The sequence below is a fragment of the Batrachochytrium dendrobatidis genome (genome assembly GCF_000203795.2).
Source record: "Batrachochytrium dendrobatidis JAM81 unplaced genomic scaffold BATDEscaffold_1, whole genome shotgun sequence".
Taxonomy (NCBI): Eukaryota; Fungi; Chytridiomycota; class Chytridiomycetes; order Rhizophydiales; genus Batrachochytrium; species Batrachochytrium dendrobatidis.
In genome coordinates, this window is record NW_006281099.1 from 4,224,880 (window position 1) to 4,242,819 (window position 17,940).

At 39.8% G+C, this 17,940-nt stretch overlaps 8 protein-coding genes across 8 annotated transcripts; 6 read left to right on the top strand and 2 right to left on the bottom strand.

Annotated features, from left to right (window-relative positions):
- Positions 1-277: 277 nt before the first annotated feature.
- BATDEDRAFT_22540 (uncharacterized protein) lies at positions 278-2,212 on the top strand (the record flags this gene model as incomplete). The annotated part of the gene is made up of 6 exons (XM_006675528.1): positions 278-441; positions 610-1,215; positions 1,292-1,396; positions 1,476-1,628; positions 1,726-2,041; positions 2,135-2,212. 6 exons carry the CDS (start codon positions 278-280, stop codon positions 2,210-2,212), a joined length of 1,422 nt encoding a protein of 473 aa, XP_006675591.1.
- A 692-nt stretch (positions 2,213-2,904) lies between these two features.
- On the top strand, positions 2,905-4,205 carry BATDEDRAFT_29410 (uncharacterized protein; the record flags this gene model as incomplete). Its single annotated transcript, XM_006675580.1, has 5 exons — positions 2,905-3,082; positions 3,202-3,326; positions 3,396-3,536; positions 3,676-3,888; positions 3,972-4,205. The coding sequence occupies 5 exons, from the start codon at positions 2,905-2,907 to the stop codon at positions 4,203-4,205; spliced, it is 891 nt and encodes a 296-aa protein (XP_006675643.1).
- A 186-nt stretch (positions 4,206-4,391) lies between these two features.
- Positions 4,392-4,721, bottom strand: BATDEDRAFT_85225 (uncharacterized protein; the record flags this gene model as incomplete). Its single annotated transcript, XM_006676391.1, has 2 exons — positions 4,392-4,548; positions 4,639-4,721. The coding sequence occupies 2 exons, from the start codon at positions 4,719-4,721 to the stop codon at positions 4,392-4,394; spliced, it is 240 nt and encodes a 79-aa protein (XP_006676454.1).
- A 116-nt stretch (positions 4,722-4,837) lies between these two features.
- On the top strand, positions 4,838-7,073 carry BATDEDRAFT_86056 (uncharacterized protein; the record flags this gene model as incomplete). Its single annotated transcript, XM_006676115.1, has 3 exons — positions 4,838-4,856; positions 4,950-6,454; positions 6,567-7,073. 3 exons carry the CDS (start codon positions 4,838-4,840, stop codon positions 7,071-7,073), a joined length of 2,031 nt encoding a protein of 676 aa, XP_006676178.1.
- Positions 7,074-7,319: 246 nt separating this feature from the next.
- Positions 7,320-8,881, bottom strand: BATDEDRAFT_85174 (uncharacterized protein; the record flags this gene model as incomplete). Its single annotated transcript, XM_006676392.1, has 4 exons — positions 7,320-7,832; positions 7,910-8,115; positions 8,247-8,423; positions 8,728-8,881. The coding sequence occupies 4 exons, from the start codon at positions 8,879-8,881 to the stop codon at positions 7,365-7,367; spliced, it is 1,005 nt and encodes a 334-aa protein (XP_006676455.1). The 3' UTR covers positions 7,320-7,364.
- A 617-nt stretch (positions 8,882-9,498) lies between these two features.
- Positions 9,499-12,644, top strand: BATDEDRAFT_85175 (uncharacterized protein). Its single transcript, XM_006676116.1, has 10 exons — positions 9,499-9,860; positions 9,939-10,052; positions 10,125-10,262; positions 10,349-10,590; positions 10,656-10,741; positions 10,878-10,978; positions 11,093-11,234; positions 11,300-11,355; positions 11,442-12,344; positions 12,420-12,644. Exons 1-10 carry the CDS (start codon positions 9,558-9,560, stop codon positions 12,564-12,566), a joined length of 2,232 nt encoding a protein of 743 aa, XP_006676179.1. The 5' UTR covers positions 9,499-9,557; the 3' UTR covers positions 12,567-12,644.
- Positions 12,645-12,910: 266 nt separating this feature from the next.
- BATDEDRAFT_85176 (uncharacterized protein) lies at positions 12,911-14,379 on the top strand. Its single transcript, XM_006676117.1, has 6 exons — positions 12,911-13,035; positions 13,203-13,337; positions 13,410-13,454; positions 13,537-13,638; positions 13,697-14,010; positions 14,076-14,379. The coding sequence occupies exons 1-6, from the start codon at positions 12,916-12,918 to the stop codon at positions 14,359-14,361; spliced, it is 1,002 nt and encodes a 333-aa protein (XP_006676180.1). The 5' UTR covers positions 12,911-12,915; the 3' UTR covers positions 14,362-14,379.
- Positions 14,380-15,585: 1,206 nt separating this feature from the next.
- BATDEDRAFT_22546 (uncharacterized protein) lies at positions 15,586-17,903 on the top strand (the record flags this gene model as incomplete). The annotated part of the gene is made up of 7 exons (XM_006675529.1): positions 15,586-15,726; positions 15,851-15,901; positions 15,955-16,137; positions 16,217-16,307; positions 16,368-16,510; positions 16,568-17,084; positions 17,149-17,903. 7 exons carry the CDS (start codon positions 15,586-15,588, stop codon positions 17,901-17,903), a joined length of 1,881 nt encoding a protein of 626 aa, XP_006675592.1.
- Between the last annotated feature and the right edge of the window lie 37 nt (positions 17,904-17,940).

Here is a 17,940-nt window from a genome sequence, read left to right on the forward strand (position 1 = left end):
CAACATCACTCATTCGGTCTTGTTCTGATACGACCCTCAGCGTCCTCAAGTCTACATTAACCTAAAATAAACGTGCAATTTTTGAGTTTCTATATAACCAAAAACATACTTTTTCATTCTCATGTCCACCACAACTAGCTGTAAACCTTGATGTAGTGTAGCCATCACAATAAACATTTATTGTGGTGAATGCAAGATACTTGCCATACGATCGAGTTCAATAATAAATTGTTGATTCTATTTTATATTTTACCTTCAAATCACTACTTGAACATTCATGGCGATTTGGTCTTCGCTATCAGAGCTTATCTCTAGAAACAGAACCCGCCTGGCATGGGTATGTGGAACTGCTGCTTCGGGATATATGCTCATCAAGTTTGCTCAGACCAAATGGGATGAGTCTCAAGCAAGACGTGAGGTTGAGCAAGTGTCAAAGGCCAAGTAAGTGGAAATAAACACTTGATATACAAGACAGTTCCATCTTAACAGATAAAGCACTCCGTAGTAGCAATTCAAATAAGAAACTAATTAAAGACAACTGTATTCTGCAATTGATGCCAACATTCCATCTTTTCCTTGTATACTTTTGCTACTTTATTTCTACATCAGTATCAAACGGCATTTTGAACAGAATCTCAACGACTGCTCATTTGTAGTATCATCATTACTACCAACCCTTAGTGAGCATCTATTTGTTTCTCTTGATGTGGAATTTGTTACTGCGAAACTTCAGCAATCTCGATCTCAATCCAAACAGGTTTCCTTTGATCAAAATCAAACATCAGAGCAGAATCAAAGCATTGATCCAGAGCAACAAAATAATCCATCTCAACCCAAATCGGATCCATTGGCCAGTTTGCCTTTAAAAACTACCAAACTTGAGATGTGGGAAGACATCAAGATCATGAGTTTTACTCGCACAATATCATCTATTTATTTGCTTAATCTCTTGACGATCTTTACAACAATCCAGCTTAGTATTCTTGGACGGTTTTTCTACCTAGACAGCGTCGCCACTCTTTCCCAGCAAAGAGAGTGTGATTATGAAGATTTAAACGAAAGTCTAAATCCGCCACATTTACTGGCTGCCGAACCTAGACACATATCTGAAGAGGTGGAAAGACAATATCTGACTTTTAGCTGGTATCTTTTGAATATTGGCTGGGAGAAGTGCGTTTCTCGGGTCCGAGGTATTGTCGAGACTGTCGTAGGAAGGTCAGTATATAATATTCAATACATGGTTCTAAATGCTTGCTGATGTGCCAGTATGTTTGTGATATGCTTTGTCTAGTATTCCTCTTAAAGGTCCCATAAACTACACAAGGCTTGTTCATATTATAAACCAGATTCGAACAGAGTTTGAGCATGACGATCTTCAAAAGGATCTGCTTCATAGGTACCGTCATTGAGCTTGAATCAAATAGATGTGCTTGGCATTCATTTAAATCGTATTGCTAACTATATCGTTGTTTTAGAATGGATATGTATTTGCTGCCCCCAGAAGGCAAGGAGGATATGGTTCTCAAGGATGGCGGAATCACTGTTGAGGATGGTGGAATCAAACAAAAATATGTGGCCGAATCGACTTTAAAGCATCTTTTGGACGAGACTCGCGACTTTTTGGAAAGGTGTGTTTGTCCGGTTGCCAGACTGTTAGATATCTTAGATTTGATACATTTTTTCAAAAGCTATTACCAACTTTAGTTTATAATGTGCATCCAATAGTTCCGATTTTCAGTTTGTCTTGCAGTCTTGTTTAAACGAATCATTTGAGCTTTTACTGTCACAATTTAAGCCGCAGTTTAGCTTTTTAAAAGACGAGCCTTTTGAATCACATCCTAATCGTAAAGAACTGAATCCCGTTACAGCATCCACTCTTTCAGCTGTAACTGATGATGGTGGCGAAACAGAGGGTGTTATAAAAACAGAGCTAGCAAAGCCTGATGTGTTTACAAAGACAATACCATTGGCGGGAGTTTTGCCGACTATCTCTCGTACTATTCATCATATTGTCAATGGAGTTCCCAATCTATTTCTTGATGTAAGTTTTTTGATTCACTTGTATAAAGGGTGCAAGAATACTTGCAGATGCCTGTCTAATCATTTTGCAACTTGGATACTGTTGAAAATTTAGGTGATATCTTCAAATCCGCATTTAAAATCATTATCGGTTGTTGTTTATACCGACTGGAAAGATGACCATGCAATTTGATTGAAGTTTATTTTAACCCACAATCTATTTGGCCTATATTTTTATTACTGAGCGATTATGGCTTTAATATTTTAAATTTGTTAAAAGTGGATTGATGATATTTTGTATCAACAAAATGTGACTGAATAGTCGGCGGTTCAACTTTTGTGTAAACAACTGATCGGATGCTTAAGCAATGTTTGCATTACAGTTTGAGTAAATCTTACACTACTTTGATCTTCAATTCTTTGTTCTATAAACCAAACATTGGGTGACTTGTATGGAAACAACAGCTGTATTCCTGATACGTTGATCTTTATTTTCTTGAACCAAAACACGAACGTATCCGAGTTTGTAGAATTGTATTGATAATATCAACAGTTGAGCCCAATACATGGACTGCAATGGATGGATCTAGTGATCTTATAATGTATGGTCATGCCTTATAAACTATAGCTTGTGAGTACTATATGATGGACGTATTTATTGAAGGTCAATTTCTAATAGGAAATCGCAACAAATATTTAACCATTATTTCCAACCAAAATAGAGGCAATCCCTGCAGAACAAGTGTCCCGTTTTACGTGAATAGTCATAAGTTGAAAGATATTTTATCACACCAACTCAACTCTGCACATCTCATCATGTTCCAATCTCCTGTTCTGTCTGCAGTTTCTCGCTATGCTGTTTATTCCAAGCAATCAGCCAATACTATGAAAAGATCATTTGCTACATCAGTAGTAGCAACCAAGAGGTTTGATACTATTGGTGTGATTGGAGCTGGCCAAATGGGAATGGGTATTGCACATGTAGCTGCACATATTGCCAAAAAGTCAGTGATTCTGCTCGACTCTAATCACAAGCAGATTGAAAAAGGAGTCAAGCTTCTTGGTATGTCATTTATTGAGTGATTGTGTATTTCCCAACTATTACATATTTATCACGACGTTGATGTCTTGATCTATCAGTTTGAATGATATCATTCCACTCAATTTATTATTGTTTTGCAGATGTTCTTCTTAAAAAGGATATTCTTAAAGGTAAGATCACCGAGGAAGAGTGTGCTGCCACGAAAAGTCGGATTAGCACCACAACCAACATGAAAGACTTTGCTCAAGTTGATTTTGTGATCGAGGTATGTCATGTTTGTGTAGATTCAATGTGGCTTTAGATTGGACAATTTAGCAATATTTTTTTATTGTAGGCTGTCAGTGAGAGTCCAAGTTTGAAGCGAGAGCTGTTTGTAGGATTAGATCAGATCACTCCTAAGCATGCTATTCTGGCATCCAACACCTCGTCCATCTCGATCACCAAAATTGCTGCATCGACCAAGCGTCCTGAACAGGTATATGGTTCATATGTATTGAAGCAAAATGCTGAATTATCAGCCGCTTGTACTTTTGTTGGTCGTTAAAGGCAATCGATGGGCTTATGAGTTGAGCGTGAATCTAAACTCAGTATTTTGGTGGATGATGTACTACCAGGTGATTGGAATGCATTTTATGAACCCTGTTCCTGTCATGAAATTGGTTGAGATTATTCCTGGTCTTGCCACCTCTCCAGAAACATTGGCCTCGACACTTCAGTTAGCACAATTGATGGGGAAAACCACTACCGAGTCGGCAGATGTTCCTGGTTTTATTGCAAACCGTGTTTTGATGCCCTACATCAACGAAGCCATTTATGTACTTCAAGAGGTGAGTTGAATTGGAACGATCAAGACTCGACCCATTTAGGATTTAAAATTGATTTTTATGAATATCCACCGTTTGGAAAACAGGGAATTGCTACTCGGGAGCATATTGATACTACCATGAAACTCGGAACCAATGTTCCTATGGGACCACTGACTCTTGGTGATTTCATTGGGCTTGATACTTGTCTTGCCATCATGCGTGTGCTGCACACTCAGCTTGGAGATGACAAGTACCGTCCCTCTCCACTTTTAATCAAGTATGTGGATGCAGGATGGCTTGGAAAAAAGACTGGTCGCGGTTTCTACGAGTACAAGTAGTAACAATAAAAGAACAGATCGAGATGGTATCTCGACGAATTGAGTAGCTAATAGGGCATGCCCAATACAAGATCGATCTGAGAAAGAATTCTTGATGTTTTATTGTTGGATCAGAATAGGAACAAGAATCCAACGTATGTTGGTCAGAAATAGGCCCAAAAAGCCATGGTGTGCTCAAGATGCAGATTAATCCTTGAGTTCCATAGCATCCAGTTTCTTTTGCCAGAAACCACCAACAACCGGGATGTTGGTGAAGATATCACGACGTGCAAGAGAAGTAGGCTCGATAAAAAAGAGAGCAGCAATGCCAGCAAAGGCACCCCATGTAGCAATTGAAGTCGAGCTGTATATCCATAAACGTTAGTATTGAAACTCGAGGTACGCAGTGGTAAAGACATGATAATCAGACCAGTGTAAACAATCAAAAACTTACTAATTGGCAATCCTCTTTGGGTGGAGTGCAGGACGAAGGGTTCTGATCCAAGGAGCAACAGTAACAAACGAGTTGAGCAACATGTTTGGGAATGGCTGGTCAAGTGGAAAAAGCAAGCAAAAAGTGAGTGTTGCTACACGTGACTGAGCAATTGAACGACGCGTCGCTTCGAGTTTCCGATTTATTCAACGAGCAACAAATGGGTTGCATAAACTCTAGTAAGTGCTGATGGATCCCATTCAAGTCATTTAAACCAGATGGACAGAGTAGAGTGCTCATTATATTCAATTGCTAACTCATTCATGTACTAGTTTTGGAAGATGACGACGGCGACGGCCGTAATTCCATGGAGTTTCATCCTGTTTCAGAACCATCAAGAAATCCATATAGCTCGCCTACTACTCCAACTCCTCCATTACAATCCCGCAGAATGACAGGCTCTCCGCCTACACATTTATATAATCCTCGCACACATTCTGGACCCAATCAGACACCTGCTCAACAGAGTTTTCCTGCTTCGCAAGCATATCCACGAAATGGAACACCACCAGCATCTGTGGCGTATGGTAAAACCCAGACTGGTTCTGAGATGATACCTGCGGCAGATGCTACCAATAGGATTGCCTACTCGAACCAAACACAACCATCAGTTGCTATAGGATCATCTGCTTATTATGACAAGGCCATCAGACCTGTTGGTAACACAGCTGGCTCCTCTATACACGGTCCTGTGCATAGCTCCCATCTACAGGGACCAGCCCCAATTAAATTCCCACCTCGTTCGGGGCAATCAATGAATATTGCCAATAGCTCTTTTAATAATTCATATCAGCAACCGCCATCCTCTACAAAACCGTCTGTTTATTCTAGTCCACCTATTTCTCAGCAGTCAATTTCTACAAAACCGTCTGTCTATTCTAGTCCACTTATTTCTCAGCAGTCAATATCCTCTACAAAGCCACCTGTTCATTCTGACCCACTCGCTTCTCAACAGCCAGTAAACCGTCAAATACTTGATACTGATCACAATCATTCACTACAGGATATAGGCTCTAAGCTGTCTGTAAAACAAAGTCTAGAAGTAAAAGGCAGCTCCACTCCAAATCTTGGATCTTTGGGGAAAAATGGAAGCAATGTGCTGGTCAACTTGGAAAGTCTTTTAGAGGAACTTCGTGCTACACAGACACGTTCATCCTTGAAGCCTCGTATGGATCAAGTGACAGAGATGGATGTGTTTGAAGAAGAGTGGGTTGTCGACCAATCGCCTGCAAATTCTCCACTTCCAACTCAATCTTCACCCGAGCCATCATCTTTCTCTAATCAAACTTTCCGTCGTAATCGAGTAATCTCTTGCTATGGTGAACTCGCAGATGCTGTGGATATTCAAGACGGTGCTGCCCTTGCAAAGGCGACTCTTGTGAATAAAATGCAGGAAATATCTCAAAGAAGAAAACTTCGTCAAGCAACCCAATCTCATGCCACTCATTCTGCATTACATATTCCAAGAGCCGACTCTCCCATATCTACAGTCTACTCTACGTCTACTCCAAATATGCCTTTTCTCGAGGTTTCATTACAGCCTCCTCTCAACAGCTCGTTTGATGACTTGTATGATAACGCACACAGCCCTCGTCGCGATACCCAGATTTCACAATCTGTAGAAGGACATGAATCAAACTCCTCTGCTGGCACAATGGTTAAATCTCCATCAGATGACATGAATCATTTTGGCGATTCACAAACCGGAACAATAGAAGACTCAATATCTACTCTTGCGGACCCATCGCATCAAGATTCCCACCTTGGCAAAGAGCTGGTCTCTAATAGTCAAGCAACGTCTTGTTCTGAAGAAATGCATGCAAGTATTTTTTACAATGCCTGTTTATTGAGACCCAATGCTAATTTTATTTGAATTGTACCTAAATTAGGAATTGCAAAATGGTTCAAAAAAGAGTGCTATTTGTGCATTTTGTGAAGAAGAAATACATGATCGTCCCATATTTCTTCTTGGAAGAAACTGGCACAGAGATCATTCACGTTGCTACGAATGCCGTAGACCTATCGGAGTCGATAACTTTATTGAAATCGGTTCCTTTTTATACTGTGAAGACCATTATCTAAAAGTCAACAACAAATACGTTGTTCGACGAGAAAGTGATCGAACAAAACAAACATCAGTAGAGGCAGAGCTATCACAAATCAAACAGCACAACACAGTACGCAAAGTTCGAAACCTATTTACATTTGAAAAGGCTGTCAAGGTGAATATGCTGACGGTCATGGAAGAACGTACTCGTAACGGTCGAATGCAACGTTCTGTTATGTCATGGATGCCAAAAGATGGTGAATACGAATTGGAACTAAAACAGCTTGCAGAATTAAACTCACGGCCACGATCTGTATTGCAATCAACTTTTGAAGAACCTTTTGAATAAACTATATTTATTTCAAAGCGGTTTATCTTTTGAACTTATTACTGAAAGGGTTGAATGCCAATTCATCCTATTGCAAAAGCAGACTGGTTAAGATACATGTAAATCATTTGAATGCACTTGCAACGTTGAATTGAAAATACATTTGATTTCCAAGTCATGATAAATTTGAAATCTAAAGCAGGGTTGTTTTAAAGGGATTTATTGAAATGCCTTGCCTATTATTTGTATCGCTAGATGTATGCCCACGACAAGGCAAAAATTAAACTCATGCACATTATTGCTCATGTGTTTTCATCGAGGTGGAGGGGGTGGTGGTGGTCGCCTATTGATGGATGATCGTGAAGGGGGTGGGGGTGGTGCTCGATTTACACGATTCGATGGTGCATCCCCTGAAGGAAAATGACGTGCAGGTGGTAAATCGGTTTTAAAGACCCACCGACCATCTACCTCTGTTGCACTTCCGCTGACACTATTAGCTCGTGATCCTCGTCCAGAAACATCACTTGGTCTAGGAGCTGAATCAGGAAAATTGGGAGGTTTTAGTGAAGCTACACCATAGACTGGTGGCTTTTGGTAGTTGGTTGTAGATGTCCTTGGCGATGTGTTTCCTGACAAATTTTTAGGACGAGCAGGAGGCGATGGAGGAGCTGCTTGTAGTCGCGAAGCTGAATGTGATGGAGGAACTACAGATGCTCGCGAGGTACTCGGCAACGAATCGGAAGCGAGATGGCTTGGGCGAGGAGGAGGTGGCGGAGATCTCTATTTAATCATAATATCAGAGTTAGTGATCAGCCATGACTCAAATCCCATAGTTTAGTACACCAACAATGGTTTACCTGTGCAGAAGATGGAATGGGCGGAGCAACCCGAGAAGCAACTGGTGGAGGCGAAGCTTCGTTAGGCTTTCTGACGCTCGCACGGCCTTGAAAAGTAGCTCCATTATCATTCGAGGCACCCATTCCATTTGCAAATCGGTTTCCTGAAAATCCCGAGGAAGCAGTCGTAGGACGAAGTACTGGCGTACTCTGAAAAGAGTTGTTGCCTAAAGTTGTACAAAGTATAGTATTGAAATATAAGTAACAGTTTGAACCAATATAGAAAAACCTCAAAAACAAGCGTCAGATCCAAGTAAACATGCTTTTGAAATGAATCAGTGCAATCCAAACGACATACCAGGACTATTGCCATGCGTAATTCCAGTTTTTTTCAGTTTAGGCATTCCTCCTGCGAATAATCCGCCAAGTTGAGGACCACTAGATGGTTCTGGTTGAAACGCACCACCACCGGGAGGACGAACAACCGGATTTCCCATTGAACTCGATCCTATTTGTGAAGACCCAGATTTGGGTACTTTTAATTCAAATCAGTAAATTCAAGCAATTCTATCTGGCAGAAATACACATTACAGATTATTTAGATGAAATTGAATGCTGATAGACATTATCTTTAAACATATAGCGATATCAGCACTTGGATCAAGTTTGAATAGATACTTGTACTAGATTATTGGGCAAGACTATTTAAGCCAAGTTTAGATGAAAGCATTATGCTACTTGAAAATAGTAGCAATGTTCTGTTCCAGACAGTATAGACTGACATGGCAAAGTAAAAGATACTGCTCATTCACATCCTGCATGTATATCCAACACCTTACCATCTACCAGCGGACTACTGCGGTCATTGGTTACAGTCTTTTTAAGGCGTGCTCCTTTTTCAATGGACTTGAGAAGAGCATTGCTAGGTGCTGGAGCTTCCGAAGCTGCAGCTCTTGAAGGCGGAGGAGGTGGAGGAGGGGGTGCTGGTGGCATGTACAGACTGCACTTCAATTCACCTCTTTCAAGTGCAGATGGTTGATGAAACTATTGCTGACTGTTGGCAAGAAATCAGATTTACAACTGTATTCACGTAAAATGAAACAAGTGTCAAAATGCACATCAGCCAGTCTGATGGAATGATTGTCAGTTACTAAATATTGTCTTGGCTTTTAATTGTCTTTTGATGATTGAATGGAAACAGCAAGTTACACTCTCGAAACTGCGATCTTTGGTTTGGACTAGAGCGCGAGCGTATCCGAGATTATCATCACAACAGTCGAACCCAATATCTGGTTTTGAATGAATCTCAATCTTACAATTTATAGTAATTCGAAAAGTAGAGTAATTGTAGTTCAAATCTATAGTTTGATTTGTAGGATGAACGCTGTTCATCCTAATTTTAGGCGAATTAAGCCATAGAAACCATTGCAGTGATGACCAGCAGTCGAATATAGTAGATTCAGTCAATTAATTGCTATTAAACTACTTTTCAGTGTATGAATGCAGAATTTGTTGTAGGATTGAGTTATCAACTTCAAAACTTGACAAATCACCACAAAACTTTTGTTCAAGCTGATAACAAGATCTTTTAATCTGGACAAGAACAGGATAAAGATATACACTGCAATTCTGTATAATTCTGTGCAATTCATCAGCACTCTTGTTAATAATGCAGAAAACTAAACCCAAACCTCCAGTATTGCCCACCCAGTATGGTCTTGCTGCAGCCGTTTCATCTGCTATAGTCATGTTTAATTATGGTCCGCCAAACCAACGCAACTGTTTGTCCAAACCCATCAAATATCAGCCTCCTCTTCTCTCAGTCACTCCAAGTCTTGATGGAACCATATCAGATCTTGCATGGAGTCCGGATGGGAAGACCGTTGCTGCAGTCACTGAGAGAGGCATTTCCCTTTATGATCATCTTGGATCGGCAGTGGATTTCATTGACCCACCCAACAGCAACGAGTTGGTAGGCTTGACTTTTGTATACTGAAATTCTCGATAATTACTATAGACTCTAATCATGATTGTTGTATGAAATGAGTAGATACGAGCCTGTTCGTTTGGATGGAAATCATCCAGATATTTATATTTTGGTGGGAGTGACCGTATTGTTCATGTGTGGGACCGTAAAGACAGCAAGCTTGTTTCTAGCACAGCGGTAAGATCTATGCAGTATCATGTTTCAGAAACACTTGAATCCATCAACGTCACTCATATTGTCTGTGTTCAGCCTTTGGATAGTTCTGTCAATTGCATTGCTCTGTCCGCAGACGATGGTAAATTGGCTGTTGGATCCGTATCTGGCTCGCTTCTTGTACAATCGCTTAAACACAATACTTCTGGAAAACTTTCGACTCCTTTTGTTGCTGTGAGTATACTGGTTTTAAATGCCATATTCCGTAATGCTGTCGGGTTATTAACGTGCCTTTTCGGTGATTTCTATAATTGGTTTAGAGTGTCAATCAATTGGCTTTTTATCCTTTTAAAAAATCGGTAATGGCTGCTGCAAGTGATGATGGAACAGTCGCTCTTTGGGATGTAAATCATAAAACGGATCCTTTTCAGGTAAAAAAAGGTGCTCATAGTGCTCCCATTCAAGGTCTTGCGTTTGCTCCTTGCAACAAGAATTTTTATTGTACAGTTGGACTAGATAAGCAACTTCGATTTCATGATATTCAGCAATCTTCTTCATCCAGGTTGGTAAATTATGATTAAAGTCTCGAGTTTCTTTAGAATTTTATTTGACTGACATTTATTTTAGCATTCTTCAATCATATGAGGCGGACGGACCTTTAATGAGTGTATCTATAAATGATGATCATATTGTAGCTATAGGCACATCAAATGGTAAGTAGCACTTTTCACAATCTACACATGCATTATCAAGTATTTGATGATACTTTTAAGTCATATTGCTTATTGAGCAGACTTGTTATCTACTCTACATTGCGTATTGAATTCATTTATTGATTCTACCCATTAGGAACCGTGTTGGTTTATGACGTTCGTATGAAGGCTGTCATTCACAAATTTGATACCTTGACTGAACAGAGTGTTTCTCGCATTCGCTTCCAGCCTCCTAGGGTGAGTTGCTTGTAAAGTTGATCAATATTGACTACTTTATAAAAGTCAACTTTGACTAGTGTATCGTGTTGTTTTCAACCGTTGTATCAACACGCATCTAACTCGAATGTTTAGTGGGCAATCGATGTGGCATCAAAAGAACCAGCGATATTGCCTAAAAATATTCAATCGGCACCACATGACCAGCGAAAAGACTCTACCAAACCTGCTATTTCGTTTGAAGATCCAATGGCTATGTTCAGTCCAGTTAATAACAGTAGGTTTTGCTGTGATATATTAGTCATATATGCTATAGACGTGTGATTTTAATTTGCTTTATAGACAAGGTATCTAAACGTCATAGTCAAGATCTCCGCAAGGCTCTATTAAAAACAAATGTAGGCGTATGCTTTTGAAATGCTTGAATCTAGTCTACTTGATTAAGCTACATGTTAAATCTTGGATATACTCATTTACTTTACAGGCGTTTTCTGGATCTTTGAACTCTGTTTCCGATAAATCTCAGATCAAAGAGTTGAAGCAATCGTCAGATATTGCTCATTCGGTTTCTAGCAATGAAAAACCAATTTCACGAATGCAATCAACTCAGATGCATGACGATGAATCCCCGTTTGTTGTACCCACTACAGATAAATCAGCCTTATCTACAAATAATCGTGCTGGTCATTTGCATGAAAACCCGAAACCAGATTTCAAAATCGAGCAATTACCCTTTGAAGACTCTGCACTTGATAGTACTACTTTAGATTACTCGAAAACACCAACAGCTGCTTTTTCTACACGAACATTAAACAGTGCCTTGTCTAGCGCTGCAACATCTGTAGTTAGTGCATATCCTGTGGCCAGTGCAGAAAACCCCGATCGTCCTATAATTCCGCCACCTCTTTCTGTAGATGCTGACAGTATTTTGACTACTACGCCTGCATCCAATTACAGCAACATGACCAACCGTCTTACTTTGACAGCCACTGATCCTGCATTATCAAGTTATACTGCCAGTAGCACCACTTCAACTGTAAGAACACATGCGGGGTTAACATCTAAACTACCATTAGATTTTACTGAAGCTCCCCAACAGCGTGAAATCATCCCTAGTGTTGTGGATGAGCTTGTAAAGAATGATGTGGCCATCAATACGGATAGCATTGCTAAGCATATGGGTCTATCGACTTCACATGAAACCAAGCCGGCCTTTACAGCCGTCTCAAAAGTCCCTGATGGCAGTTTATCGATAGATAATACTTCTATACAATATAGATTATTGCGTAGCGTTGTAGAAGAATGTCTACATGAGCATCGCCAGCAAACGCGAGCTAATATACAGAATATGCATCTTGAATTAATTCGGCAGTTTCAGTTGCAAGAGGTAAATGATTGGCCTTTGATCTTGTATGCAATGTATTTCTATTATTTTAAAGCATGTTTTAACCACATGATTTAGGGCTATATTTCCGAATTATTACAATGTGAATCGCCAATGGCGAGTATGATGAAGGAACTTGCTCAACTCCGCCTAGAAAATCAGCAACTTCGTAATCTACTTGCTAGATCTCCAGATTCAATCACTTTGCAAACCCATCTGGGCTGATTTATCCCATATTAGTTATTTATTGTGCTGGGTCGGGTCTTGTTTTATGAAATTTACATAATATATGTTTTTATTTCTACTTTTAGTTTGACAGATTTGATAGTTTTTGATAAACGTTGGGTGTCGTTGATGATGCATTGACCGTGTCAACACCAACTTTACCGAGTTTTGTTGTGGTGGGCAACAGTAAGCACAGATTTTACTGAACAAGAATAAATGATTGAACTTGGCATATTCTACACGCTAATAGTCGTTTACTTTTGATGATCGATAAGATTGCAAGAGATGATCAACTGTTCTGGATAAATGTTTGAATTGGGTTTCCTTCAAAGCTTTCAACCGATATCACATGGGACTCCAAACCAAGTTTACAGAGGCTGTTGGCGTACAGCATCCATTGATGCAAGGTGGAATGCAATGGGTTGGTACTGCAGAGCTAGCCAGTGCAGTATCGAATGCTGGTGCATTGGTAAGCCTCGAGTTTTTACAGGATCAACGATGGGAGTAAGCTAGATGATGCATTCATGGTCATGCAAGGGTCATGCCATGAATACATTATCCATTGACACTCCTGTCAATCCTATACAGCACTGCACAATGTGTACGTTTATTGATACTGTTTTCCATCATGTTTAGGGCATACTCACTGCTCTTACTCAGCCTACTCCGGATGCGCTTCGCAACGAGATCCAACGTTGTCGCAAAATGACTTCTCGACCTTTTGGAGTAAATCTGACCATTTTACCAGCCATCAACCCTCCACCCTACGAGGTAATGTTCAGAGGATGAAACCACCATTGTAGTTTTTGAAGCATACTGGTTTTGACTGGGTTTAAAACTTAGAAATATGTTGATGTAATTATCGAATCGGGCATAAAAGTAGTCGAGGTAAAGACGAATGCATTGCAATGTATATACTTTGGTACCATGTTTGAATTCTGGTATGATATTTAATATACTCTACTTGTAGACTGCTGGTAGCAACCCTCATGAACACGTCAAACGATTTAAAGCAGCAGGAATTATCGTGATCCACAAATGCACTGCTATTCGTCATGCGATTGCTGCACAAGTAAGTGTCATGGCGTTCAGACCCATCCGTAGGATGGATTAATTTATGCAATGTATAGAAAATAGGTGTGGATTTTGTATCTATTGACGGATTCGAATGCGCTGGACATCCTGGCGAGGATGATGTGGGTGGAATGATCCTTCTTGCCAAGGCTGCCAAAAGTTTAAAAATTCCATACTTGGCTTCTGGAGGAATCGGGGACGGACGTGGTGTTGCTGCTGTACTGGCACTCGGTGCATGTGGTGCAAATATGGGCACCCGATTTATGTGCACTGTAGAGTCTCCAATCCACCACAACATCAAGGAAGCTATTGTCGCAGCAACTGAACGAGATACAGCACTCATGTTTCGTACGCTTCATAATACTGCAAGGTTTGTGGTTGGATCTAAAATTTTATATTTGTATAAATCAATTAATTTGGTGTTGGGATGCTTAGGGTATTCAAAAATAAGGTTTCTTTAGAGGTGGTAAAGATTGAACAGCGTCCAGGAGGTGCCAAGTTTGAAGATGTGCGATCGTTGGTGTCTGGAGAACGTGGTCGTCAAGTCTACACGACCGGAGATCCAGAATATGGAGTTTGGACAGCCGGTCAGGTAGTAGGCCTGATTGATGATATTCCAACATGCAAGGTACTGGTTTCCCGAATCGTAAATGATGCTGAACAGATTATTGAAGCACTGCAAAAGTTGCGGTACAACCAGTCTCATACGAGCAAGTTATGAAACACTTTCAATAAACTTGACCAACTGTGTCGTCTTGACTATTGCGTACTTTTTTACTGTCGACGTTTAAGCTATTTGGTGCACAAGATACGACTGAACGTGTATTTTGGTTTGAATACTGCTTCGACAAGCATCAAGTCCAATCTATTCAATTCTTTACAGATGAGCCATTACAACTGGATTAGGGGTTTTAGGATTCAATTGCTGAAATCAAGAGCAACGAAAATGCTGATCTGGATGCAATCTGTTCAAACCAACAGTTACTGCCAACTATTATAAGCAAATGCTATTGAAAAACAGCTGTCAGATGATGTAAATGTAACAGCATATATTGTGACAGTCATAATCATATTTTAGCATGAAATCAAACCTCGACCACAACAGAGTTGAATTGCTCATTTTTAAAACTAGTCTACAGCGAATCCGAGTGATCCATTTATTCGTTGTGGATCTTACGCGGATATGCAACTCACAGTCAAATGCAAAGTTACTATCAGTAGAGACTCAAATCAAATGGCAATATTACCCAGTTGATGGCGGGACATGACAATAATGCTTGGCTGATAACAAAAACAGGAGTACCAGAAGCAAGGCAGACTGCGCAAATAAAAAATGTAAATTAATGAGCCAGAATGGCCACAAGAAGCTTACTTGCGCATGGCAGTTTTGGGCGGAGTTTAAAATCATCAAGTGCCATACATGTCTATGTAGCTGGCGACATGGCTATACTTTACAGCCTTTACAGCATCAACAATACACGCTCCGCTCACCTGAGCGGAACTTGAATATCCATTTTATGTATAGCAGCCATTCAAAAAAACAGTTGCTGAAGAGCATGAATCAGTAGATGCGGCTTTTATGCATTCGGTCATAAAACACGGAGTTATAATCAAGCATTATTCGCTGGTAAATTGGTACTATCTACTAAATATACCCCAACGCTACTGTGAATTCAAGTTATCATGATGCGAGCTGCACCAGATTGTGCTCAACCAACTATAGGTGATGAAGCAGGTATATCCAGTAATACATGATGAATTTCAGTCATTTCTCCAAGCTAAATTGCATTTGGCTCTATTTCATATCAAGATCCAACTAGATATGGGTCAATAGATTCTGTTTTAATTCCACTGACTCGATTCATATAAAGATATACATAGATCAGAAGTTTACCCTGGCAGATTGCAATCGACCCATTTCCAAAATAATCTACACCCTTTATCGATGGGTATTCAAGTTCCTGCTTATCTATCAAAAGAAACGACTTTTATTACTCCAACATCCATGATTGCACGTAACAGCAATTGTATTGCTGCGCCAATTGGCAGTCAATGTAAACCAAGTAACGCTGCCTATTCTATCCCGGTATGTGAAATTTGAATGCGGGACATGCATGCTGTACAGATTAAAAACTGATGTCTAGTGCCGCTCAGCATGTCGGAGATGGATTGCATGATGACTGATCCTTTTATTCACCAACTTGAAACAGATTCAGAAAACCAATGCAGAACTGCTATCCGACAATGTCATGCTATCTCAGGTATGCGCTTTGTTTTTGTAACCATGCATTTTACAAAACAAATGTTCATATAGATTGGCTTGGATGTGAATAAGCATATTTTGCTGCTTGATAGAAAAATGGCGGAACAGGCTCACGAAGCAAGACTGAACAAATCTCAGATAGTGGCACAATGCCAAGAAATTGTAGATCTACGGCACACTGTTGAAAGATTACAAGCAATGGGAAAATCATCCAATATGGAATACTTGCACCTGGTCAGTCTTTGTTTGTACAATATTCTCATTCTATTCCATACACTATGACTGTAGTTTAACATGTTCAAATGAATTTCAGCAAGAGGAATATAAGCTGCTTCAAAGCGAAATGCAAACAGCAATGAGTAGCTATTTGAATACCATTCGAAAATTAAAGCGTCAAAACAGAGGTAAGATGTGCATTGTTTGTTCAACTGTTGGATTTATATCACTTACATGATACATTTTAGAATTAAAAACACAAAATATAGCTGTAGAAGCTGAGCTATTTGTCGCTGATATGATTCACAATGAATCGACACTTGATTCAGAGAAATTAAAACCAAGTCTAGTTGATTTGTGCAAAACTCGGCCAGTGCTTAAATTGAAAAATGTAAGTTTATGCATGCTAGCATATATTTTTTGTAAAAACTCATTTTTTCGATTTTAGTCAACACCAGATCTTGACTTGGCGTGTAATGATACAAGCGAAAAGCTCCAACAAACAGTACATGAATCCCAATCATCACTGCCTTTGCTTTCCAAGGCAATGCTTGATTACTCAATTGGAAATGAAACCACGCTTTGGTCAGATACACCGGCTATATCTGTAAATGAGCAGCAGGATGTGACTATTGACGCAGATTTAACCTTGGAAGAATCAGCAAATATGAGCAAACGTGTGTCCAACAACTGCACTCAGGAAACCATAGAAATATCTACTACTGATCAGAATTCATTGTGCATCTCTGGGTGTACTTTATGTACGCCAATACTCCCCTTGCTTGATTACTCTTCACAGGAATCTCGTGTAAGCAAGAATAATTTACTCGGTGTAAATTTAAAGTCCAGTGCATTTTCTTGTCAATTGAACGACATTTGTTCACGACTGCGTAACAAAACTAGAAATCTTTATACTGCAGAACAAGCCAATTCCAAAAACAAGTTTTTCAGCAAATTTCTGCAAGGTTTGATTTAGTTTTTAATATTTATTTACCCAGTTATTATATATTGACACAAATCATGCTATAGATCTAGATGTTTATCTCAATTACTTGGTACGACTGGTTGAAAAATCACCCACAGAGAGAAAATGCAAGAATTTCTATTATGCAGACTCGATCACAGATACAGTCAACTTGAATGGCAATCAGCAACAGAATACCGAGCATCTTTGCAAATCAGATCTTCAAGATGAAGCTAAACTGGACCATTGTTCACCAGATAGTGTGTGCCGTGATCCTTTGGATAAAAACGTGAGCAAGCCACTGGGAGTTGATGCACGACGTTCAAGTCAAGATGAAAGTCGCGAAGCTCTATGGAATCTCAGTTCATATTTTGACAACTGTACTAAAACAGATGATGTGGCGAGTACGACTGACCAACCTAAACACATTTCTGTTGTTCCAAAGTTACATCGGACACATAGTGACACTTACATTTCAACCGATAGCAAATCAGTCAACACTGCTCAGAGAGAAGCAGTACAAGGTGAATGTGCTTTAATTCGTGAAAAACAAGACCTTGGAAAACAACCTTGTGGGATCAAGAGTCCCACTATTTCTGCTCATGGATCGTCCACACGTAATTCATCTCCAAATCGATATTTATCAGTTCCGCCTATTCGCACGGAATGCAGTTTGCAATCGAGCAATCAGAGTGCATTGGCAGCAGATCGGTCTTGTCACTCTGCTCCATTAGTAGCTGGAGACACTTCATTCCATGAAGATATTGAATGGCTGGAGCTGCTATACAATAGGTTGAATGGTTTCAGGAAAAATGAATAGCCGAATCTAATTCACAAAGCATTGATGCCTGAATAGT

What these genes read in the sequence shown, in the direction of transcription:
- BATDEDRAFT_85176 (XM_006676117.1), top strand. Translation starts at nt 12,916, where the DNA reads ATGGGACTCCAAACCAAGTTTACAGAGGCTGTTGGCGTACAGCATCCA. An exon ending in TATCGAATGCTGGTGCATTG is followed by an intron (nt 13,036 to 13,202) that starts GTAAGCCTCGAG and finishes CATCATGTTTAG; the next exon opens with GGCATACTCACTGCTCTTAC. An exon ending in GTCATGCGATTGCTGCACAA is followed by an intron (nt 13,639 to 13,696) that starts GTAAGTGTCATG and finishes TGCAATGTATAG; the next exon opens with AAAATAGGTGTGGATTTTGT.
- BATDEDRAFT_85175 (XM_006676116.1), top strand. Translation starts at nt 9,558, where the DNA reads ATGCAGAAAACTAAACCCAAACCTCCAGTATTGCCCACCCAGTATGGT. An exon ending in AGCTATAGGCACATCAAATG is followed by an intron (nt 10,742 to 10,877) that starts GTAAGTAGCACT and finishes TCTACCCATTAG; the next exon opens with GAACCGTGTTGGTTTATGAC. An exon ending in AGGCTCTATTAAAAACAAAT is followed by an intron (nt 11,356 to 11,441) that starts GTAGGCGTATGC and finishes TTTACTTTACAG; the next exon opens with GCGTTTTCTGGATCTTTGAA.